Below are 24,908 nucleotides of genomic sequence, written 5' to 3' on the forward strand. Positions count from 1 at the left end.
TAGCAAATTCTGTTAACAGAGAGAAAGAAAAACGCCCTCTCTCTTACCTGCAGGGTTATCATCGGTGCATAGAGATGACGTGAGGGGAGAAGGAAATCTCAAAAATGAATCTGAAGTCTGCAGATGAGCCCCATACTGCAAAGAGAACAGCAGCTGTTATGGTGCTATTAAGGCACTCGCTCGCTCCTCGCTTACTAGATGCCCACCAAGCGCCGGGCAGCAGTGCAGCCATCAGGAACTTACTGTGCACTGGGTACTGTGTTAAGCACTGGCACGTGTTTTCCCATTTGATCCTTACAATGATCCTCTAAGGAAGAGTTATCTTCATTTTTCAGATGCAGATACTGATGAGCAAAAAAGAGATGTGGTCTTTGCCTGCATGGAGTTTATATCAAGCTGCCCCACACTATTCTTTTAAGGATGTTTGTTTCTGGGGCTGGCCCTGTGGCCGAGTGGTTAAGTTCACGCGCTCCCCTTTAGCGGCCCAGGGTTCATTGGTTCAGATCCTGGGTGCAGACCTATGCACCGCTCATCATGCCATGCTGTGGCAGCATCCCACATAAAAGAACTAGAATATACAACTACAACTAGGATATACAACTGTGTACTGGGGCTTTGGGGAGAAAAAAAAAAGAGGAAGATTGGCAACAGATGCTAGCTCAGGGCCAATCTTAAAAAAAAAAAGGATGTATGTTTCTATGTATGCATGTTACTGTATTTGCAGGCTTTTCATTACAGAATTCCTCTGGAAAGGTGTTTAAGAAGCTGACAGAAGCATCTGCCTCTGCAGACAGGAACTGGGTGGCCAGGGACAGGGGTGAGAGAAGTAATCATTTTCCACTAGCAGTAATTATTTAAATGACAGGTAACAGTATACATTAAAATCATAACGCTGATATGCCTTCTTTCCCAAAACCAAACCTCATGAAATTTTCCACAATATTCAAAACAAAATTTACAGTTCTTGGGCATACAGCTAATTTTCTTGAATTTAAAAGTATCCAAATGCCTTGGTGCCAGCAAGGATATGGGGAAAGGAACCTCCTCCCTCACGGGAGCTGGGAGTATAAACTCCTGCAGTCTTTCTGGAGGGCAAGCTGGTATTAATATTTAAAATTTCCGTTCATTTTGACCAAGTTAACCCATTTATAGGAATGTAGCCTAAGGATTTAATTAGACCTAGATATATGTATCTATAAGAAAGCTCACTGTGGGGGCCGCCCCATGGCTGAGTGGTTAAGTTCACACACTCTGCTTCAGTGGCCCAGGGTTTCACCGGTTCAAATCCTGGGCACTGACATGGCACCGCTCATCAAGCCATGCTGAGGCGGCATTCCACATGCCACAGCTAGAAGGACCCACAACTGAAAATATACAACTATGTACCGGGGGGCTTTGGGGAGAAAAAGGAAAAATAAAATCTTAAAAAAAAAAAGAATGTTCACTGTGGATTATTTATAATAGCAAAAACTGGAAACAAACGTCTGTTAATAGTGGAATGGCTCAATAATAAACGACAATACACACACAGAAGGAGTATTTTGTATCAGTAAAACATAGCTGCAACGCTAGCTTGGACAAGTCGCTTTCCTACACCTGCTTTTCTCGTCAGTTAGGTGGGGACAATGATGTGTCTCTCGCAGGGCTGTGTGAGGTGATACCTGGAGAGCTCCGCACAGGGCCCAGCACGTGGGAAATGCTCAGGATACAGTAACTTTTATATTGACATGGGAAGACGCCTAAGATTTCTCACTGAATTAAAAAGGAAGTTTATAGAACAATGTGGATAACTATAAATGCCACTTCTGTACAACAGTGTATGTATATTTTTATAGATGCATTTAAAAATCAGGAATCCACATCAATCTGTTAAGAGTGGTTTGCAGTGTGCATTTTGATGGAGACATGGGGCCTTTCCATTCTTACTTCAGAATCTCTACACTTCTGACTTTCAGAACTCGCACATGTTGCTTCTATACTTCTCTTTTAAAAAATATGCTTCTGAAAAATTTGAACTTTTTCAAAGTTACCGTATGTCACACTGAGAAGTTTACTAGCTAACAGATAATAAAATAGCACGCATCTCCCCAAAGTCTGTAGAACTCGATACAACTTTGAGCAGAAGACCAGGCATCCAACCCAGCTACTCTGTGCTCCCAGCAGCCGCCTCAAGGACTTGCTGCGTCTTTTGAGCTTGAGGAGAAGAAAGAATTCTACAGGGACAAACGCAAGCTTCCCACAGAATAAACGTCCTTAAAAGCTATGTTAGAATTCAACTACTCAATTTTGATTTTCATGTTCTTTGATTTACGGGCACAGACATTAAGTTTTTCCATCTATAATGTGAATTCTATGTCTTACGGAAGCTGGCTTTGCTGGGAACAGACTGAAAAATCAATCAGAAGGACAGGATATTTGCAACGGGATGAGTTAAGTTCCTAACTCACCTCATATTTAGCAGCACTTGGAGCATCCAATTTGGTTGTCAAAGAAATATCTGATTCTGCAGTCGATGAAAAACCATCAGATGTTTTCATCAATTTATCAAAATTGTTTTCATCAGGCACTTCTGGATTAATAAAGGATAATGCAGGCTTATCTGTTTTTAGAAAAAGTATTTAAGTCAGTATAAAATATGTGTATTATATATATCATATACCATATTTTGGAAACAGTTTTTAGCAGTATTAAGGCTGATATGAAAAAATAAGCGTCTCCTTCTGTATTCACTTTCCCCAAGATCTCTTGAATCTTATTAAATAAACAGGATCCCCAGACTTGGCCTGTTTCTCTAACAGTGTGGAAGCAATGGTTTCTAAAGCCGATAGGTAAACGGCTCAACAAAGGCCAATTATCATCAATCTCTTTCTCCAGCCTATGGACTGAGGAGTCTGCTGCTAAACCTCTCAAGGAAAGCTCTCTCCACATGGCTAGCGGAATGAAAAATTCTGGTTCTGTCCTCACACAGCCACGTCCAAGGCCCGGGAAAATAAAGTGTGGTGTACGGAAGAGAGAGAAGAAGGGAATGGGCTGTATGTTCACCGGGCTGGTGTTACGTCAGAGAGCACGACAATGACTGACCAGTCAGTGCTTTAGATTACAAATCACAGAGCATTCGCCTAAGTTTTAAATGGCAAAGGAATAAAACCAAAGTATGAAAACATTCTGAAAAGATGATGAAGTTTACTTGATAAAACTATAAATATGTCTCCTGTCTTTAATGTCTTAACATTTTTATACTTGCATGTACCCTGGATATAGACATCTATTTGAACTAAATGGTCAAATAAAAATAAAGATCCTGTTTTCATGCAAATATTCTGCGTAAAAATAAGAGAGAAAAAAGGAAATTGAAACCAAAGCTGAACCTGATTCTCAACCATTACACGAGGAGGAAATAAAGTAAAAAAACACATATACTTAAATACATCTAGATTCCTACGCATGCCTACATATTACAAACACCTTTGAAATAAAGTATGAGCTTTCAAAAGACAACTACATGAGCACAATTCCTCTTAAAGAACACGTGCGTGGGGCCAGCCTGGTGGCACAGCCGTTAAGTGCACATGTTCCGCTTCGGCAGCCTGGGGTTCGCCGGTTCGGATCCCGGGTGCGGACATGGCACCACTTGGCACACCATGCTGTGGTAGGCATCCCACATATCAAGTAGAGGAAGATGGGCATGGATGTTAGCTCAGGGTCAGTCTTCCTCAGAAAAAAAGAGAAGGATTGGCAGCAGTTAGCTCAGGGCTAATCTTCCTCAAAAAAAAACAAAACAAAAAAACACACGCATGCGCACAGGCCTATAAAGTTACTGTGGCTGCCTGTGAAATGGCCTCAAAGATACACCCTGGTCAAACCAGAGAATGACTGCTTTCGATCTAACTGAATGGGACATTTTTCTACAAAAGAACTTGTAACAGAAAAACTTTTCAGAGTTTCACAAAGTATATCACCACTAAATACTTACGGTTTGTAATATGAATGCAGAAAATAGATGGATTGATCTGGTCGACAAGTTTAAATACCCTTTGAGGTGGGTCTGCTGTAAAATTCAATGAATAGAGGGCTGCTTTTTGACTACAAAACTGCCTGTCACCCCTGAAAATTAAAAGAATAATACAAAATTTTAAGGCATATGCACACAATCTTAGCAAGATTATTTTAAAACTGTCAGATGCTTATCCTATACTATGTTCACGGCTACTGGAGGATATTTATGAAAGCGTGATGTTAGAATTGAACCCATCTTTATTTAGTTTGTTCAGTGTTAAAATGTTTGGCATTTGAAATTTTTTCCTCTACTAGGGCAAATATTAAGATAAGTAGAGTAACCTTTAAGGAAATCTTGTCAAGTGTGGAATATAGATCAGAGTGTAATTTTGATGTAAATGAACCTTGTAAACGCTGGTAGAATCAATTATAGAAAATTTTGCAGAACTTCAGATTGTTTGTAAGTATCCAGAATAGATCCAAAATTCCTTATTTTTAGAATAAAGCTGTCTTCAAAGGATTGAGAAAATGTGAAGTCACGTGGAAGTTTTGGGGCTGAGAAGTTAGGGTGCAGTCAAGTCTTCAGCCAATCCCAGACTTGACACACCCTATTCAATTTGACACAGACACAGATATGGTTGGGAGCTATAACCAAAATGAGATCATATTCTGCATACTGCTTCAAGGTCTTTTCTCACTAAACATATATTGCCCACTATTTCCTATATCATCAAATATGTTTTCGTGATATTACACTAAATGGCTTCACTGTATACCTACTTATTGAGACACCCCAATTTTTTTAAGCAATCCTCCACCGTCGGTTTGGGTTGTTACTAATTTTCCCCCATTACATAAAATGCTATCATGACACCCTCGTACATGCATCTTTATGACTGCCTCCAGTTATCTCCTTAGGCTGCATCCTCTGAAGTGGAATTGCTGGGTCAAAAGGTAGCTACATCATTTAAGGCTTCTGAGACATGTTGCCAGACCTCCATCCAGACAGGCAAGGCGACCCCCACCCACACTGCAGCAAGAGCGCCTGTCCCCCTGTGCTCTTGCCAAGATTGGATGTTATCGTTCAGTTTTTACCCTTTGCTAATTTCAGGGGCAAAAATCTGTTATCTCGTTTTAATTTGAATTTTCTCATTTATTAGTGAGGTTAAACACTTTTCCATATGGTTATTGCTCACTGGTATTTCTTCTTCAGTAAGTTGCTCATTCATATCCATTCATCATTTTTTATTGGAATGTTTGTCTTCTTATTGATTTGTAAGAATCTTTATTTTTAAGAATCTCCTTTGAGTGTCATGTGTTGTAAATATTTTTTCCCAGTTTGTTACCTTCAATTTTACAGTGTTTTTTGTCACATAGAAGTTTTGATTTTTTAAATAATGAAATTATCAATCTTTTCCTTTCGGCTTTGCCTGTGAGTTTATGCGTAAAAGACTTTCCCTAACCCAAGATTAACAAATCACCAATCTTCTTCATTCTTTCATTAATTTTTTTTAACACTAATCTTCAATCTAATGGTAATTTAACTTAGTATAATGCTATGAAGCAGAACTCTAATGTTTTTTGTTTTTAATAGTTAATCATCCTGGGGGCCAGCCCCGTGGCCGAGTGGTTAAGTTCTCGAGTTCCGCTTCAGCAGCCCAGGGTTTCACCGGTTCCGATCCTGGGTGCAAACGTGGCACCACTCATCAGGCCATGCTGAGGCGGCATCCCACATGCCACAACTAGAAGGACCCACAACTAAAAATACACAACTATGTACCAGGGGACTTTGGGGAGAAAAAGGAAAAATAAAATCTTAAAAAAAAAAAAGTTAATCATCCTACATCATTTACTGAATGATCTAAGCTTTACTCTACAGATGTGAAATGTCATATTTACCATATATCAACAGGAAAAAATACATGATTTCTTTTTTAAAGATTAGCTCTGGGCTAACATCTGTTGCCAATCATTTTTTTCCTTCTTCTTCTTCTCCCCAAAGCCCCCCAGTACATAGTTGTATATTCTAGTTGTAGGTCCTTCTAATTCTGCTATGTGGGACACCACCTCAGCATGGCTCAATGAACGGTGCTAGGTCCACACCCAGGATCCGAACTGGTGAAATCCTGAGCCACTGAAGCGGAGCGCACGAACTTAACCACTCAGCCACGGGGCCGGCCCCCCCATAATACATTTAATCGGCTATGTGTAAAATCAGTACACACAACTGATTTTTGGCCTTTCTATTCTCTTCCACTGATCTACCTATCTGTCTTGACTCAATACACATTATTTTCATTATAGTAGTGTTATAACATGTTTGAAACCTCGTAGCTTGCTCTTCTCATTCAATAACATCTTGGCTGTTCTCATCTGTTTATTCTTCCAGATGAATTTTAGAATCATTTTGACATATATTATCCCTCTCCCATCTGACTGGAATTACATTTATAAATTTTTATAAATTAATTGAAGTGTTTACATAATGATTCTTCCCATCCCATTACATAAACTCTCTCTCCATTTATTCAATATTTTTCTCTCACTATATTTTGAAGTTTTCTTCACATAAATACTGAATAGTTAAATTTATTTCTAATTTATGTTGTATTTCTATTGGCGTTATGAATAGAAGCCATTTCCATTATATTTTTTGAATGGTTATTGCTGGGGTATAAAGAAGCTATTGATTTATTTTATAATTGGCACTTTTCCAAATGCTCTGTATAGTTCTAATGGTATATCACTTGTTATTGTAGGCAAAGAATATTTTTGAAAAACCATGAGTAGTATTTATGAGAAAAGATCCAACACTGAAAACTTACAAGTCCTACTGGCCTTAAAGGATGAGTAGGAGTCAGACAGAGAGGGAACAGGAAGCTAACCCAAGCGCAAGGACAGCACTGGCCAAGGAAGGGCACTGTCCTGATGGTGTCTGGTAAACTCTGAGTACCAACGCTGGGCTAGAGGGAGGACTCGAGATGAGGTTAGTAGGAAATAGGGTCTGAAAGAGGTTGGCGAATGGATCTGAATCCAGGCTAAGGAATCTTAGGTATAGATACAGGTAAGGAAAGCTTCGAAGGGTTTTCAGCAATTGAGTGACAAGATAGGGTGCGAGCTTATAAAGTGGAAGGAGCAGGAAGGGACAAGCACAGGGGCTGTCATGAAGACAGACTCAGCAGAATGGGGCTCCCTACTGCTCCCTCCAATCAACTAGCTCTCTAATCTTGTACAATAGATCAGTGTCACTAATAGATCTGTATATTTCTCTCTAGTGCCACTGTCACAACCTTTGGGGTGGGGGGATACCTATTAACCCATCTGCAATAACTTCTTACTCGGTTCCCTGCCACCAGGCTGGCCCTGTAATCCACTGTCCATGCTGCTACAGAATTTCATAAGATGGGACTCTGATCTCCTCACACCCCAGCCTCCTGCAGAATTCAGGACAAAATCCAAACCCCTCAGCACACACAGAAGGCCCATGGGGATAGGAGCCCTGCCACCTCACCACACCCTTCTCTGGCCACAGAGTTACCTGCAGTTAAGCCAAGAGACCATACTCCTTCATCCCCAGCACTCTGCCAGTGGCTGCCTCGGCCTGGAGGCCCCTCCCCCGATTCCATGCTGGCCAACTTCCACTCGTCCTTCCGGACCCAGCTCAGCTCTGACCATCTGTTCGAGAAAGCCTTCCCTAGTCCAACTGTCTGGCTTAGATGCCACTCCTCAGAGTTCTCCTAGTGCCTCGCAGAAACTGTCATCCACTCCTCTGTCTCCCATACTCAATGAGCTCTTTGAAGGCAAGACCGAGTCTAACTCATCTTTACATCCCTGTGCCGGCACACAAGACATGCTCAAGAAAGGCATGCTGACATGAGAAGGGAAGAAAGAGGCAGGAGTCAGGACAGCCTCCAGGTTTCTGGCCTGAGTGTCTGCCCGAAAGAACAACAGTAGAGAAAGTCAAAAGGTGATACAATGGGGCCGGCCCAGTGACGTAGTGGTTGGGTTTTCGCACTCCACTTTGGCAGCCCAGGGTTCGCAGGTTCAGATCCCAGGTGTGGACCTGCACACTGCTCATTGGGCCATGCTGTGGTGGTGTTCCACGTGAAAAATGGAGGAAGACTGGCAGAGATGCCGGCTCAGGGACAGTCTTCCTCTGGCAAAAGGAGGAAGACTGGCAACAGATGTTAGCTAGGGGCCAATCTTCCTCACCAAAAAAAGAAAAAGGTAATACAAAAGGGTCAATTAGCGTGTGAAGGGGAGAAATTCATTCATCCATTCAACCCGTTTGCAATAAGAGCCAACTATGTGGCAGGAGCTGTGCTAGGGACTAGTGAGATATAGTTTATAAAAGAGATAATTCTTCTTACTTTTATGAGGCTTACATCTAATGGGGAAAAGAGATATTAATCGAACAATCTTAACAATAAACTTACAATTTATTAGGTGATAGGATTAGTTGTTGGCAGTTTAGCAAATGTAAATAAACCTTTTATGAATTGAACCTATAGAACAAGAACACTCAATTAATTACAATTATTAGTTTTCATTTCATTATTTCTACACTTCATATTTAGAAGAAAGTGACAAGCAAAACTAACTCAAAAAACTCTGAGGTTCTTTCCTGAGGGCATATAGATTCAGCTCTAACTTCTAAACCAGGGTCCACAAATCCCGCCTGACTTTGTAAATACAGTTTCGTTGAAACAGTCATGCCCACTCATTTACACGTTGTCTGTGGCTGCTTTTGCTCAACAACAGTAGAGTTGAGAAGTTGCAACAAAGACCATATGGCCTGCAAACCTTAAAATATTTACTATGTGACCCTTTATGGAAAAAGCTTGCTGATCCCCATCCCAAATGGTCTATATTTAAAATTACAGTATTGGCTAATAAAAAAGTGACATTCTAAATAATGTCTCAAATTGGAGCAGAAATCTCAGTCTCAGGCTCCTGGTAGGTACTAAGAAAGGGAAGCTGAATGGTTTTCAACAAAGACTGAACCACGCTGTAGTCTGCAGCCAGAAAAATAGTCTGACCACATCTCATTCTCCAAGCATTTTTACAATATTAGAAGTAGATTCAATTCCCCATTGGTCAATAAAATAGTTTCTCATGGGAAAAACATATTGTACTTCCAAAAAGCATTTCAACCTATCAAGTATCAACTGCTACAACTTGCTACAAGGCTAAATTTAAATTAGCTATCTCTGAATAATAAGTTGGTCCCATCCTGAATAAATTAACCTCTTAGAGGTGCTATTTTATCAAAAAGCTTTGAAATCGGAATTATGAGAAACAGATCATTCACAAGAGATTATTTCTTTGCCTTGTAATCCACTGGGAACGTCATTTTCCATTATTCTCCAATACAATGTGAACTGTGAGAATTCCCAGTAGATTTACCTATCAGAAAGGTGTAAACAAAGCTTTCCTGACTATCTATTTAATTTTTTGGTACAAGTACCATGTCCACAACAAAAGCTGTAAAATTAAACTGCACTTTTCATCTTGGCTAAACATGAGACTAAGTCATTGATAGAAAAATGTGACATATTATCTGTTTACAAATCAAAGTGACATGATATTCAACCTCCAAACACAGAGATTTCGTTATACTCTTTTTAAAATGTACACTCTCTCTTCTCTTTCCCCTGCACCAACATCTGGCTGGATGCAAATAAGGGGTACTCTTCTACGCATTGGTTTAGACACCGTGGCTTCTGAAGGACGCAAAATTCAGGAAATCAGATTTGGGTTCTTCAGCCTGGGTGAGTTTTCACTTTCTGTCCCCAAATTTTATAATCTTGGTCCAATTTTATCAAAACCGCATGTGTCACAAACTTACGTGACAACGGGAACCGAGCACGCAGAAAAGACACTGAAATCCATGGAGCTACAATCGGGATCACAGCAGCAGTTGACGTCACACCGTGCTGGAGACAAGTCACAGACACACAGAGCAGCCACTACGGAAACAAGAGGCGAGATGCAGGGTGTCACCATCAGCAGGCGGTGACTGCCCCCTGCCACTGCAAGGTACCAAAAACCCATTTCATACAAAAGGTCCACTTTCTTTTTCCTTTTGTACTTTGGGGGAAATTTGTAAAGTGAGAATGAGTCAGTGTGAGCATGCCTCAATCTGAGGTTTCCCCAAAGTGGCTCGTCATCTGACTCATGGAAACTTCTGTTTGTTTGTGCTTTACCTACAAAGACTCTGATTTGGTAAGCTGACTATGAACCCAGACCTCTGTGTTTTTCAAAAATTTTCCAGGTGATGCTGATAATTAAGACAGGGTGAAGAACTAGCTTGCTGGGGGCCGGCCTGGAGGCAGAGTGGTTAAGTTCACATGCTCTGCTTCCATGGCCCGGGATTGCTGGTTTGGATCTTGGGTGTGGACCTGCACAACACTCATCAAGCCACGCTGTGGCAGCATCCCACACAGAAGAACTAGAATGATCTACAACTAGGATATACAACTAGGCACTGGGGCTTTGGGGAGAAAAAAAAAAAAGAAGATTGGCAACAGATGTTAGCTCAGAGCCAAACTTCCTCACCAGAAAAGCATACTTAAAAAAAAGGAAAAAAGAACCAGCATACTAAATCACTTGCCTGACCGTAAGAAACACCAGTTTAATATTGCAGATTCTCAAGCTCCTCCTCTGGAGACTGATTCAGAGGAAGGGTCACTAAAGGCTGCCAAGAATCAGTGTTCTCAACCTTGTTCTTTTCCTCAAACATCACCTGCAGCTTTGAAGCTAAGCCCACATTCGCACGCTATTGGCCAAGAATCAAACCAGCTCAAGTGCTTTGTACTTGGGGTCCTAGCAACATCTTTGGTAATTTAGACAATAAAGCATGGAGAGGAGTAGGACTCTCCCTACACAGCACTTTTAATTTTTAATGATGATGACTATCTGGATTTTTAATTCTCTATTTTATTCTGGCAAATAGGGAAAAAAAAACTCTTTTAAAGAAATAATAGAGCATGAGAATGGTAAACACCGAATTCATGGCAGTCATTATTGCTGGGAGGGAGGGAATAAGATCAGTGCACCAATGTAATTTTTTTCTCTTTTCAAAAAAGGATTTCATGCAAAAACAAAACAAGGATCTCGAGCAAATGCTGGTAGAGAGTCCATACAACATTCTTATTTGCTTGTATGAATGATTTCACAATAAAAGTGAGTTTTAGAAAAATGTAGCTCAGAAAAGGTACAATAACATACTCGGGAAAGAAGCGTGTGAGGAGAAGGGGAATGTTTTGTCAAGAAATACACAAACCTTTCTCAGTCTGAGATACAAAAGTTGTCCCCCTTAAGTTTACGTGCTTCTCTGTAGCCAGGCCTCCTCCACGTGCTTAGTAAAATAACACAACGTAACACACGCTAACGTAAAAAATAGTGTTCTGGCTCCCTGCCTCATGCGTTTAAAATTGTAATCTTGATTTGTTTTCTAAAACTTCAAACCCTTGTAGGTAAGCTATAAGACCACTAAGGACAAAGCAATAGTGTTTAATAACCCCACTTAGGAAAGAAAGATCTCTATCCAGGAAACGAGTATTTGATCAGCCAACAAGCATCTGTCCAGCAGTTGCAGGGTCTAAGTAGCACTCAGCCGCTCTTGCACACCTCTTATGCCTACACTCCTGGCTCACAGAGCAGAGTACTACGGAACAAAGCGGATTCAAGATGAAAGTTATCACTCTTCTCTTCCCTTTGCAACCCATTCTGCAAATGGCTGTCCAGTTCTCCACTCAGAGCCAGCCTCCTGCTCCAACACATACCAGGGCTGTGACCCAAAATCAGGCAGATAATTCACCTACCTGCAAAATGGGGATAACCCACACCATACAGTTATGAGGATTAGATGAGATACATCATAGATGACATGCTTAGCACAGTGCCTGCTACACAGCAAGCAATTAATAAACGCCAGCTGTCGCTTATTACCATTACTTTCACAGGCGTAAGGAGGGATCCTTTAAAAAAGATGAAGCTAAGTGAAAATTGACCCCCCCACACACACACACTGGAAAAAAGCCCTGAACACATGCCCTAATAATGATGCTTCAAGAATAGCTTCCTTCTGGGGATAAAGTGGATTAACAGATGGAATATTTACATGGATAAAAGACAACCCAGTCCAAAAACCTTAGAGAATTTTGGGCCCTGAAAGACTCTGCTATTTTCTGTCCAATTTATTACTGATTTAACTTCCCTACTAATCCATCAAATGAAGTTTAAATATAAAACAGAGTTTTGTTAATGTCTATATTGAAATAGTGAATATATTTCTCTGTACTTTTTCTTTCAGACTACTCATAATTTATAAAGGAGCTCCTTTGGAGAAACAATGGTTCAGTAACTCAGGTTAAGTCCCACAGTTCAGGACGTCAGCCAATAACGACTTTCTATTTACTAATACTGAGCTTCATTCAATTCTTTTCTTTTGTAAAGATTGGCACCTGGGCTAACAACTTGTTGCCAATCTTCCTCTTTTTTTTTTTTTTTTAAAGATTGGCACCTGGGCTAACAACTGCTACCAATCTTTTTTTCTTTTCTGCTTTATTTCCCCAAACCCCCCGTGTACACAGCTGTATATCTTAGTTGCAGGTCCTTCTAGTTGTGGGATGCTCAACGTGGCCTGACGAGCGGTGCCATGTCCGCGCTCGGGATCCAAACCCTGGGCCGCCGCAGCGGAGCACGCGAACTTAACCACTCAGCCACAGAGCCGGCCCCAGCTTCATTCAATTTAAGAAAAGATCTCTTTCTCGTAAGAAGCGATAAAAAATACTGCATACCTACTGAGGTTACAGTCAGTGGACTTAGAATTTTTAAGATCACAAACTCTTTCGAGAAACTGCTGACTGCTATGAACCCTCACCTCAGAAAAATGCATATTCACAGAATTTTGCACTCAATCTCAGGGTCACAGACAGACATCGCTGGAAGTCAGCAATGTCAAATCAGACTATAAAATATTCATTAAATGCGTAACTCCAGGTTTAGATCACTTTCCGAGAAATATGTTAATTATCCCTAAAGATGAATCCTACGAAGTGGGCACAACACCTTACCCCATACCTTCCCACTTTCAACTCAGCACAGGCAGAATCCTGAGTTTTCATAACTCAAGTCAACAGACAAGGGCCTTATCTAGTCACATTTTGTAAGCTAGACTTCTGGCACTTCTTTTTTGGTAAGTGAAAAGTTTAATGCATCCTATGCATTTAATTTCCACAACTGTCTAGAAACTTTCGATTCGATTTTGTCTTCAGCTGCAAAGCTGCAAGGATTCATTCATTATTACCTTTAGCATTAATGTCGTCCAGGACCACTGCAAGTACTTTCAAAGAACTGATATTGTCCCACTTACACTCTCTGGGCCTCAGTTTTCTCATTTGTATGCCAGGGATAATAATATCTACCTCTCAGAGTTGTTGAGAGAATTCATGCCTATGAAACACTTAGCAATGCCTGCACACGTAAGTGTTCAATAAATGTTAACTATCATTATTATTACATCCTCACCCGGGCTACCCACTCCAGGTTGGATTACTGTGGATCCTCAGGAGTTGGCACTTGGTACCCACCGTCCGTGACCGGGGTGGGCCTGGGGCCAGAGGAGGGCCGAGGGGCTCTGGGGGTCTCGGGAGGCCCAGGCGACAAGGCGGGCCAGAGAGTCGTCGCGGCTGGCTCCGCAGAGTTGAAGCCCTCCGTCGTCACCGCGGAGGTGGCCCCGGCCTGGGCGCTCCCAGAGGCCCAGCAGTCCAGGAGCACGAGCAAGAGCGGCTGGAGGCCCCGCGACCCCATCACCTCGCCGAAACCTGCGCGCCCAGATGCAGGGGAATCGCGCGTTGCCAGGTAACCGCGGCGGCCGGGCGCGGGGCATTACGGGAAGGCTCCCTCGAGGCCTCGCGAGACCGCAGGGGCTGGGGGCGGGGCCTGGGCGAAGTGGGCAGAAAGAGACGGCCGGTGAGGGGGCGGGGCCTGGGTGAGACCGGTCACGAGGGGCGGAGACGAGGGCCCGGGATGAGGGAGTGGGATCATGCGCAGTGTGAGTCCAGTGGAGACCGAGGGTTGTGAGATCCTCTGGTGCAACGCTCGCGGACTGCGACGCTTGTTTAAAAAGTGCGAATGTGCAGGTTACATCTCAGGGGATTCTGATTCACTGAGTCTTACAGCAGGATCCAGGAATCAATGTTTTTAACAAATGTCCTGACGCAACCGGTGGGGGGACGGAAATTTGGGAACTCCTCTCCTAAAGCTACTAAATAGGGTCTTTTGAAGAAGCACAGAGATGACATCACCATCCTTGAATTTTCTCTGTCCCACACCCTGTCCACGCTGGCTTTGTCTTTTTTGTTTTAAGATGCATCGCAGGAGGCGGCCAGATAACTTCTGTTCACCGTGTTGTGATAAAGGGGACAAATGAACACGACTTTTTTACAGACAAAAACATTGACAAAAATTAAGTAGAATGATTTATACGTCTTAAAAGGAAAAAAACAAAGCAAATCTACTGTAACTCTACAAAATGACACGGAGACCACAAGACTTAGTAGGAAAGCACTTCCATTCTAAACTGGCTAATTTATAAGGTACTCCAGCTCAGGGATTTTGGCTATACCTTTGACAGTTAATCTCCTTACAATTCAGAAGTAGATGTTAAAATACTTAAACATATCATGATATTTATTTAAGAAACACATTTACACAATTCAGAAGAATGCCAAAACAGTATATATACCTAATTTATTAAATTTATATAGCAAATCTAAATCATCAAAGTGACATCTTTAGCATCTTCCTGTGGCACTCCAGAGAAAATGTATAAAAATATAATTGGATCACTCAAACCAGTAATACAGATATTTCCAAATTTTTTTCTCCAAAGGATTGCTTTAACGTCTGATTGAAATTTTGGACCACTTTTATTAAGTGATACAATGCTTCCCTTAAAATATATATACATATATTTTTTTTCCAAACCTTCATCTCATAACTTCTAAATCCAGGACTTACTGTTGTTGTTTTAAACCTTCTCTTTACTTCCAGGCCTCTACTTTCTTTTGTATTCCTTAATATCTGTGAATCACTTTGTCCTATTTTCTGTTGTGAAATTTTAGGCTGTTGGACTCAATCTTGATAAAGTGTCCTTCACTCCAACATTTTCATCTTTGTGGTTTGGGAAATAATCTCACCACCCTTTTCGACCAATCTCAAACACTGGGTAGATGGCCCAAAAGTAATTTTACGACATCTTATGAAATGCACATGAGGATTGCATCGACTCAGATCGGTTTTGCAATCCTTGGGAAGACTGAAACTTTTCATTTCACAGGTGACCCATTTTCACCAGCCTTTTTTCACCTTTCAAGCCAGGGGATTCTTTCACTCTCTTCTCCCTCGGCCTTGGCCGTTTCCCTCGTTAGGATGGAACGATACAAGGAGAGGCTGAGATCTATTTCCATATTTTGTCCAAAACCACAGCATTTGGATTGTGAGTGAATGTTTGTGATTAAAAATGTCCATCTGTTTCTTTAGGATTATTGGCATTCTCATTTCCTTATAGTCTGTGCCAACAATGGGAGGAATCAAGACAATTCAGCATTTTAGAATTCTGCTCTTGGACACTGCTGCCTATGAGGAGTCTGAAAAACCAAAGATAGGAGTAGTTGGGTGGAAAAATAGCTAAGGCTGACTTTACAAGGGAGTATTAGCCACTCTGTCTTAGTCTTTGGTGTGGTTTGGGGTGAATTGGTTATTATTGTTGTTATTATTGCTAATAAAGTCATGGCTTCTAACCTGTCTAAAATTAGGTATCCAATTTTTCTATAATTAAGTATATGCATCCATCTTTATTCATCTGAGCCAAATATTTTACACATAGGGAGGCAGAATCATCAAGCTTTATGAAGGAATTGCTCAGCGCCGCAGGGAGGGGAGATCGAGGCTATGCGAGGACCAAGGATGGACTCTGCTGTTTTGACTGAAGTGATGAATCCAGTAACTGATTTGTAAATCAACACCCAGAAGAAAATAGCCCTGGACTTCTCTCCTCCTCCCGTCCCCGTATGCCTGGCCCACCACCAGGCACTGTATTCTTCGTCAAAGGTTTTCTGAAACTTTATGGGGGCAGGAGGGCTATTTGAGCAGACTACACATTCTTCAACAGTCTCAAATTTACAAGCTTGACCTTTTCTGAAAATGAAGTAATAAATACAGTCACTGACATATGCTGACAGGAGTGAAATAAGAATTCTTTGTTTACCAGACAACTTTAAACTTGCAGCCTATTATTGGACCATACTGCGGTTTGAATAAACCAGTTGGCTTTTTAACAATCAGTCTTGGTTTTGTTATTTTCAGATTGAAACATTTCACTCACAATGAAGGGTACAAAAAAGAAGGCTACTGTGCACTGCACCAAGATTCTTCAGATGCTAACAATTTGCTCATTTGCTCCACGTTTCTTTTTAGTCAGCTTTATTAACGGATAATTTATATACAGTATAATTTTTGTGTATGGTTTTTGGTGTGCATGTTTTTCTCATGCATCAATGTACATATTTTTTGGTGTACACTTCTATGAGTTTTAACAAATACATACAGTCATGTAACCACAGCCACAATCAAGATATAGAACAATTTTACCACTCCGTGCTCCTTCTTAGTCAACCCTCCGCCTGTCCCAGCCCCTGACAACACTGATCTATTTTCTGTTTCTATAGTTTTCCTTTTTTTGCAGAATGTCACATCAATGGAATCACACAATATGCAGTCTTTTGAGCCTGGCTTCTTGCACTTAAGCCTAATGCCTTTGAGATTCATCCATGTTGCATGTATCAACAGTTGGTTCCTTTTATTATTATTAATTATTGTAAAAAAATAACATTAAGCTTACCATCTTAATCCATTTTTTTTTTTTTGGAAGAAGATTAGCCCTGAGCTAACATCTGCCATCAATCCTCCTCTTTTTGCTGAGGAAGACTGGCCCTGAGCTAACATCCGTGCCCATCTTCTTCTACTTTCTATGTGGGACGCCTGCCACAGCATGGCTTGACAAGCGGTGCTATGTCCACATCCAGGATCTGAACCAGCAAACCCCAGGCTGCCAAAGCAGAACATGCACACTTAACCGCTGCGCCACCAGGCCAGCCCCATCAGGCCGGCCCCATCTTAATCCTTTTTAAGTGTACAGTTCAACAGTGTTAAGTGTTTTCACATTGTTGTGCAACAAATTTCTAGAACTTTTTCATCGTGCAACACGGAAGCTCTATACCCACTAAACCCTAATTCCCCCATTCCCTGTCCCCAGCTGTTGGCAACCACCTTTCTATTTTATGTTCCTGTGATTTTGACTACGTTAGATACTTCATATGAGTAGAATCACAGTATTTATCCTTTTGTGACTGGCTTATCTCACTTAGCATAATGTCCTCAAGGTTCATCCATGTTGTAGCACGTGACAGGATTTCCTTCTTTTTTAAGGCTGCATAATATTCCATTGTATGTATATATCACATTTTCTTTCTCCATTCATCTGTCAAAGGATATGTGGGTTGCTTCCACCATTTGACTATTGTGAATAACACTGCTATGAACACGGATGTGCAAACGTCTCTTCAAGACCCTGCTTTCAATGCTTTTGGATATATACCAGAAGGGGGATTGCCGGATCATATGTAATTCTATTTTTAGGTTTTTTTAGGAACCTCCATACTGTTTTCCATAATAGTTGCACCATTTATATTCCCACCAACAGTGATAAGAATGCCAACTTCTCCACATCCTTGTCAACACTTGTTATTTTCTATTCTTTTGACAATGGCCACCCTGATGGGTGTGAGGTCATATCTCATTGTAGTTCTGATTTGCATTTCCCTAATGATTAGTGATGCTGAGCATCTTTTCTCTGCTTATTGGCCATTTGTATATCTTCTTTGGAGAAATGTCTATTCAAGTCCTTTGCCTATTTTTTAATTGGGTTATTTGTTTTTTTGTTGTTGAGCTGTACAAGTTCCTTATATATTCTGGATATTAACCCCTTATCAGATATACGATTTGCAATTATTTTCTCCCATTCCACAGGCTGCCTTTTCACTCTGTTGATTGTTTCCTTTGACGCACAGAAGTTTTTAAGTTTCACGTAGCCCCATTTGTCTATTTTTTCTTTTCTTGCCTGTGCTTTTGGTGTCATATCCAAGACAACGTCACTAAATCCAATGTCTGGAAGTTTTCCCCCTCTGTTTTCTTCTAGGAGCTTAATAGTTTTAGGTCTTACATTTAGGTCTTTAATCCATCTTGAGTTAACTTTTGTATGTGATGTCAGGTAAGGGTCCAACTTCAATCTTGTGCATGTGGATACCCAGTTTTCCCAACACCATTCGCTGAATAGACTGTCCTTTCCCCATAGTGTCGTCTTGGCACGCTTGTCAAAAAATCATTTGGCCATATATTCAAGAGTTGATTTCAAGCCATTCCTTTTTATTGCTGACAAATAGTCCATAATGGAGATACCACAATTTCTTCATCTACTCACCAGTTGAAGTAATTTGGGTTTTGCCAGTTTTTGGTAATTACAAATAAAACCACTATAAACATTCATATACATATTTTGTGTGAATATACATTTTCATTTCTCCCGGGTACATACCCAGCAGTGAGATTTCCAGGTTGTATGGTGGATGCATGCTTAATTTTACAAGAAACTGCCCAATTTTTTTCCAAAGTGACTGTACGTTTTGCATTTCCACCAACAATGTTTGTGAATTCCAGTTGATCCAAATGCTGATGAAAACTCGGTATGGTCAGTTTTGTTTTCATTTTTGTTTTTAGCTACGCTAGTAAGTGTGTGGTGGTGTCTTATTGTGGATTTATTAGTTGGCTTTTAATAAATCCAATCATCTTGTAATGGTACATTTTAATTACATTTTAACCTTGGGATGCCAAAAGAATTTGTTAAATATTAAATGAAGAAATGAAGTCTTCGTTTTTCTGTAGACAAATAGCCTCAAAAAATGGAAGTGGGCGGGCCTCTTGGTTCCACCTAGGGCACTGCTCTCTCCTCCCCCACTTCTGTTTCTGTTTCTGTCTCGTAAACATGTTTTCATCGTCGTCCTCAGGACCTGCAGGTAGTTCTGCTTTCATTCTCCCCTTACTGGCAGCCTGTTAGTGAATTCTTTGGAGGCCTGAACCTGCTTCATTTCGCCCTGTCACAGGGTCAGGCATTTCTGCTACAGCTTGTTTCAAGGCATGTACCTTTTGTTGACCAAATTTGTTGGAAAGAATGTGGAGACCAAAGAAAAGCAAATACAAGACTGGGTAAGTTTATGTCAAAAGCATTGACCTCACGTGGTTGGAGCATGTTTTTCATACGCCAAATCAGGACCCACGGTGTGAGAAGTATGCATACAGTTACAAAGACAATGAAAAAACTGGAATGTCCTGGGAACTTCAGACTCACCATGGCCATAGTTATGAAAAGTCTGGATGGAACCAACCCTAATTCCAAACCCCCAGATTCCCCGTCTCTACATCGTTGTCAGTTTATTAGGGGGGAGAAATGACGGCTAGATCCGTTTGGATAAAGACTCAACTTGATGCCTCTTTTTTATGGAGAATCATTTGCGAATTCCTTAAAACAAATAATGAGAGTCCCTCCAATCTGAATTCAGCCACAAGTTCTGCCCTCAGAGGGCAGCTGCTTCCCATAGTTGGATCATAAAATATCAGTCGTATTTTAACTTTTGTCCCCTCCCAAAGGGAATCGACCTAAAAGTTTTTTCTTCAAATGTTTTCTGCAAGACATAAGAAGCTGGTAATTGTAACAGTTTCTGGGGAGAAGGGAGGCAGGAGGGTCACTCTTCAATATATTGTGCATGTATTAAGTTTCAATTAAAAGCTAATTGATTTTTAAATTAAATAACCACAACAATAAAACATTTAAAAAACATTTGTTCCCTCGCTTCATCATAGCATTCCTCTGTTCCATGAGGGGGAGCATTCAGAAAATAAGGCAAAAATCCTTTCCTCCTGCCACCATCTGCTTAAACTAGACTTGAAAGTAAATTTAAAAACTTGTAAACATTTTTCAAGTCTAAAAAATAATAAGATTAGACTCAAACAAATACTGTAGTCTCCTCTGCTTGTACTATAAGAAGTGCTTACTTTGAGGAATTAGCGAAAATGCATCTCAGGGCTCTTAAAATTGTTTAAAGGGATGGCACAGAGGGAGATCAGCTGGCTGTGGGGTAACTTCTGTTGGTCGTTGGTCACCGTGATTTGGTGGTGGCCCTCAGTTTTCACATTTCAGAGACAAAATCTTTCCAGATCAGCCCAGGATTATGGGGTTGTGGTAAGCAGACCTTCCAGAGATTAAGAGATGTCCTACTTATCCTTCAGATTTCACCTCCTCCAGGAAGCCCTCCTGCCCTGATCCACCAAGGAGTCGGACCCTCACAAATTTTGGAACAAGACCAGTCTGGGTTAATCCTGTTCCATCTCTTATTAGCTGGGTGATATTGAGCTATTGAGATATTGAGCTTAAACCTCCCTGATAAAAACCATCATACTGGGGCTGGCCCAGTGGTGCAGCAGTTAAATGCGCACGTTCCACTTTGGTGGCCTGGGGTTTGCTGGTTCGGATCCCAGGTGCGGACATGGCACCGCTTGGCACGCCATGCTGTGGTAGGCGTCCCACATATAAAGTAGAGGAAGATGGGCATGGATGTTAGCTCAGGGCCAGTCTTCCTCAGCAAAAAGAGGAGGATTGGCGGCAGACGTTAGCTCAGGGCTGACATTCCTCAAAAAAAAAAAAAAAAAAAATCCATCATACTGATGTTTCCAGTTAAAATCAAAACTAGAGGGGTTTTACTTAACCATATTAATCTTACATATATACTTCTTTTCTCTTACACCTAAAGCTTGGTTCTCAACAATTCCAACATATTTTATTTTTGCTTATCTCAAAATATACATTTAGCATAGTAGTAAGTTTCAGAATAACAATGTCAATACTATCACTAAGCACATGATTATTAAAAAACAGGTTAAGTTTCTTTTTTTAGCTGCACGCGTGCATTTAATCTGTGTTTAGCATGCTGCCTCAGCTCCACGTTTTTCTCTGACTGCTCTCTCTCAAGCTAGAGCTGCTCTGTTTCAAGTTCTCCAAAGAAGAAACACTTAATCTTCTGCAGGGATCGGGGCAAGGGGTCACAGGAGGGAAATCTGGCAGTAACGTGCCTAGTAGATATGTACAATTAACGATCTGTCTTCGGTCCCTCCTCTCACCCCAGGGGCCTGACCTTCAATCCCTGAGCCTCTCTGGGGTTCAGCCACTGCGACTTCCTTGCTCCTCATCGCATCTCCTTCTGCAAGACACAGGAGTTTCTCCACTCAGCCAAATCATCCATCCTCTTTCTATGATCTAGAAAGGATTTGACATCTCTCATGAGCAGCCAGCTTATCTCTCATCCTCTGTGAGTTTAGACCTTTCTGATTCCTTTTCTATCATTTTAGCAGTGTTTCAGGAGACAGCAGAGAGAACTGCGTGGGTTCCATTCGCCGTGTTTCTATAAGTTTCATGTAAACATTTTCCGTATCAGGCATAGAGAGTGGTATCGCGCAATGATTAAAAAGCACAATCTGGAGCCACGGTGTTTGGGTTCAGATCCCTAGTTTTGCCACTGGCTAGCAGCGTAACCTCGGGCATGCATTCTGTGCTCGGATTCCTCATTTACAAAATGGGGGTAACAGTAGTACCCATCGCAAAGTTGTATGTGTGGCACGGCACTGGGCACTCATTAAGCACTCCAAGAGCTCCAAAATGTTATTAAAGGAAGAATGCAGGCTTCTGTAGTTGGAAAGGATAAAGTGACATTGATTAACTCCACCTAAAGCTAAAGGAGAAAAATTGCTTCACCAGCTTTCTTGCTCTGAAGTTGGCTGTATTTTCCTCAGGGCTTAGCATTTCTGAAACATGCAGTTTCACTTTCTCCCTGCAGGTGGCAGCCTTTGTCACCAAAACTTTGTTCCTCACACAGGGCTGACCCTGAGGGGAAAACAAACTATTCTTTCATCGGTTCTATCATTCACTCAACAAACATTTACTGAGCACCTACTATGTGCCAAGGACCAGGGGAACAGCCGTGGTTAGGCACACAGCATGAGCCTTCTCAGAACTTAGAGTTTGCACCAGCTGTAGAACTTAATTCAAAGAAGCTAAGAGGACTCCCAAGAAAACCTTCCGTGTGAATGTACGCCTAGGAAGCACAAGCCCTAACCGGAGTCCTGACTCAGAGACAGAATGCCCTCCTGAGCGAAAATGACGCTCTAAAGGGCGCTACTTAACACCAGTGATTTTTCAGGCCTACTTGTCCTTCAAAGGAGATTTCCATCAGCTCCACCCACAGAGAAAAGGGTTGGGAGGCTAAAGGACATTGAGATAGTCGCCAACGCAGAAAGGGCGTGTTGGGGTGTTGGAGTGGGTGGACGGGAGGATTAGGAATTAAAGGCCTGAGATAACAACTCAAAATGTCCCCCAATTTTTAAGCCAAATATCTCCTTTTTAAGAAAAATTATCCAAAATTTCGAAATAAGATCAAGAGAGGGCAACATAGTTCTTCCCACGTCATCTAGGAGATGGTTTAACAAGCCCACCCAAGGATTAATTCTCTAGCAGGGGTCGGCAAACTTTTTCGGTCAAGGAACAAGATAGTAAATATTTCAGGCTTTCAGTCTCTACGCTGTGTGTCAACTATTCAACCCTGTTGTCATGGCACTCTGTCGCTGTAGAGCAAAAGCAGCCTTAGACGGGATGGGAACAAATGGGTGTGGCTGTGTTCCAATAAAACTTTATTGGAAACCCAAGCAGCAGGGCCACGTTTGGTCCACCAGCCCGTGTGTCGGCCAAGGAATGTACCTTGGGTGGCCCAGCTATTTGCTATTGATGAAAGACTCAGAATTTTGTCTGGTAGAGTTTCAAATTATTTCTCTCCAGTAGAAAAAAGAACCCCTCGGCTTATAGTTTTTATTACGCTGTGGAGATTAACCAGTTTCGTCTCTAAGTTTCCTACTTCCTCAAATGTCTACTTCCTTAAAATGCTCTTTGAACCAGCTTTACCGTCTTACTGTTTCCTCTTTAACAAGCTGAATACATTTTCGAAGCGTGCTCATTCTTTGTTTGAATGAGTCACGTCTTAACCTTTTGACGTTGTTTGTTATGCTTTCGTTGTTCCCTAGTAATTAGCAGTAAAACCCATTTCTAAGGGCCCTGTGTGACCATGGAGGGTAGCGAAGACAGCAGGATCTGTACCCCATTCTCTTGTCAGACTCAGAGGAGAGAAACCCCCTGGGGTGGGGACAGAGTTTTTGTGCCATTGGCAAGAAATAAAAAGAAAAGCCCATATAATTCCCCCCATATTCCCCTCCCCTCAGCCCAAATAAGGCATAATTCTTTACATTTCCAAAGATAGCCTTTGGGAGAAATCATTCCATCTTATCCAGTCTCACAGTTGATCTCTAGGATTTCACTCCCACATTTCAGTCCTGAACTCTGGCCTCCTCAAATCCATTTTTTTTTTTTTTTTTTTTTTTGAGGAAGATTAGCCCTGAGCTAAAACCTGCCGCCAATCCTCCTCTTTTCGCTGAGGAAGACTGGCCTTGAGCTAACATCCGTGCCCATCTTCCTCTGCTTTATGCATGGGATGCCTACCACAGCATGGCTTTTGCCAAGCAGTGCCATGTCACCTGGGATTCAAACCGGCGAACCCCGCACCGCCAAGAATCGGAAGGTGTGAACTTAACTGCTGCACCACCAGGCCAGCCCTTCAAATCCACTTTTTAAAGCAAGCCCTCACCAAGCCGTTATGGACTGAATGTTTGTGTCCCTCAAAATTCATAGGTTCAAGCCCTAACGCCCATATGACTGGAACTGGAGACCAGCTTCCAGGAGGTAAAGTTAAAAGAGGTCATAAGGATGGAGCCCTAATCCAAAAGGACCGTGGCCTTATATGAAGAGGAAGCCATGTAGGACACAGTGAGAAGGCAGCCCTCCGAAAACCAGGAAGAGAGCCCTCGCCAGAACCCAACCCTGCTGCACCCTGATCTCAGACTTCCAGCCTCCAGAACTGTGAGAAAGTAAGTTTCTGTCGTTTAAGCCCCTAGTTTACAGCATTTTGTTATGGCAGCCTGAGCTAAGACATCACCAAACATATTCTCAGCCCGGGACATTTACACTTGCAGTTCCCTCTGCCTGGAATGCCCTTCCTCCAGAATTTTGAATGGCTGGTTGTTTTTCTCAAACTTTGATTTAGGTCTTAGATCAAATGACACCTTTTCAAGAGAGGCCTTCTCTGCCCACCCTAATATAGGCTCCCCACTCATTTCCCTGATTACTAGTGAGACTGGGTATCTCTTCATATGTCTATTGGGCATTTGGGTTTCCTCTTCTGAAATGCCCTTGTTAAAAAATAAATGGAAGGGGCCGGCCCAGTGGTGTAGCGGTTAAGTTCGCGTGCTCCACTGTGGTGGCCCAGGGTTCACAGGTTTGGATCCCGGGCACGGACCTACACACAGCTCATCAAGACATGCTGTGGTGGCATCCCACATACAAAATAGAGGAAGACTGGCATAGATGTTAGGTCAGAGACAATCTTCCTCAAGCAAAAAGAGGAAGATTGGCAACAGGTGTTAGCTCAGGGCCAATCTTCCCTACCAAAAAACAAAGAAACTTAGGCATATTCAAAATTTTAAGAGTTTATTTCAGCAAAAATCGATTCAAATCCAGCAGTGCCAAACTGGAAGTGGTCAGCAGCGCTCCACCATCAGGAGCTGGGGCTAAGATTTTTATAGAGAAGACGTGAAAGCAAAGCAAGGAAATTATTTCATTGGCTGTAGCTTAAGTA

At 41.7% G+C, this 24,908-nt stretch overlaps 1 protein-coding gene and 1 long non-coding RNA gene across 5 annotated transcripts in view; one reads left to right on the forward strand and one right to left on the reverse strand.

The window, feature by feature from the left end:
- TCTN1 (tectonic family member 1) overlaps positions 1-13,812 on the reverse strand; it is a 27,686-nt gene extending 13,874 nt beyond the window's left edge. For 3 of the 4 annotated variants that reach the window (XR_011542413.1, XR_011542414.1, XM_008508442.2), the window contains exons 1-5: positions 13,593-13,812; positions 9,845-9,965; positions 3,974-4,104; positions 2,448-2,599; positions 48-135 (exon numbers count right to left, since the gene is read on the reverse strand). Coding sequence is in view for 2 of the 4 variants with exons in the window: in XM_008508442.2 (XP_008506664.1) it covers positions 48-135; positions 2,448-2,599; positions 3,974-4,104; positions 9,845-9,965; positions 13,593-13,812 (712 nt within the window). In the remaining 2 variants the exon portion in view is untranslated. Of the gene's footprint in view, positions 1-47; positions 136-2,447; positions 2,600-3,973; positions 4,105-8,432; positions 8,502-9,844; positions 9,966-13,592 lie in introns of those variants that run through there. The other variant, XM_070628962.1, reaches the window with a different exon arrangement.
- On the forward strand, positions 9,686-16,343 carry LOC139084738 (uncharacterized). The gene is made up of 3 exons (XR_011542415.1): positions 9,686-10,035; positions 13,549-13,863; positions 15,893-16,343. It is a non-coding gene; the product is annotated as an uncharacterized lncRNA (long non-coding RNA).
- The last annotated feature ends 8,565 nt before the right edge of the window (positions 16,344-24,908 follow it).

The sequence above is a fragment of the Equus przewalskii genome, chromosome 7 (assembly GCF_037783145.1).
Source record: "Equus przewalskii isolate Varuska chromosome 7, EquPr2, whole genome shotgun sequence".
NCBI classification, from domain to species: domain Eukaryota; kingdom Metazoa; phylum Chordata; class Mammalia; order Perissodactyla; family Equidae; genus Equus; species Equus przewalskii.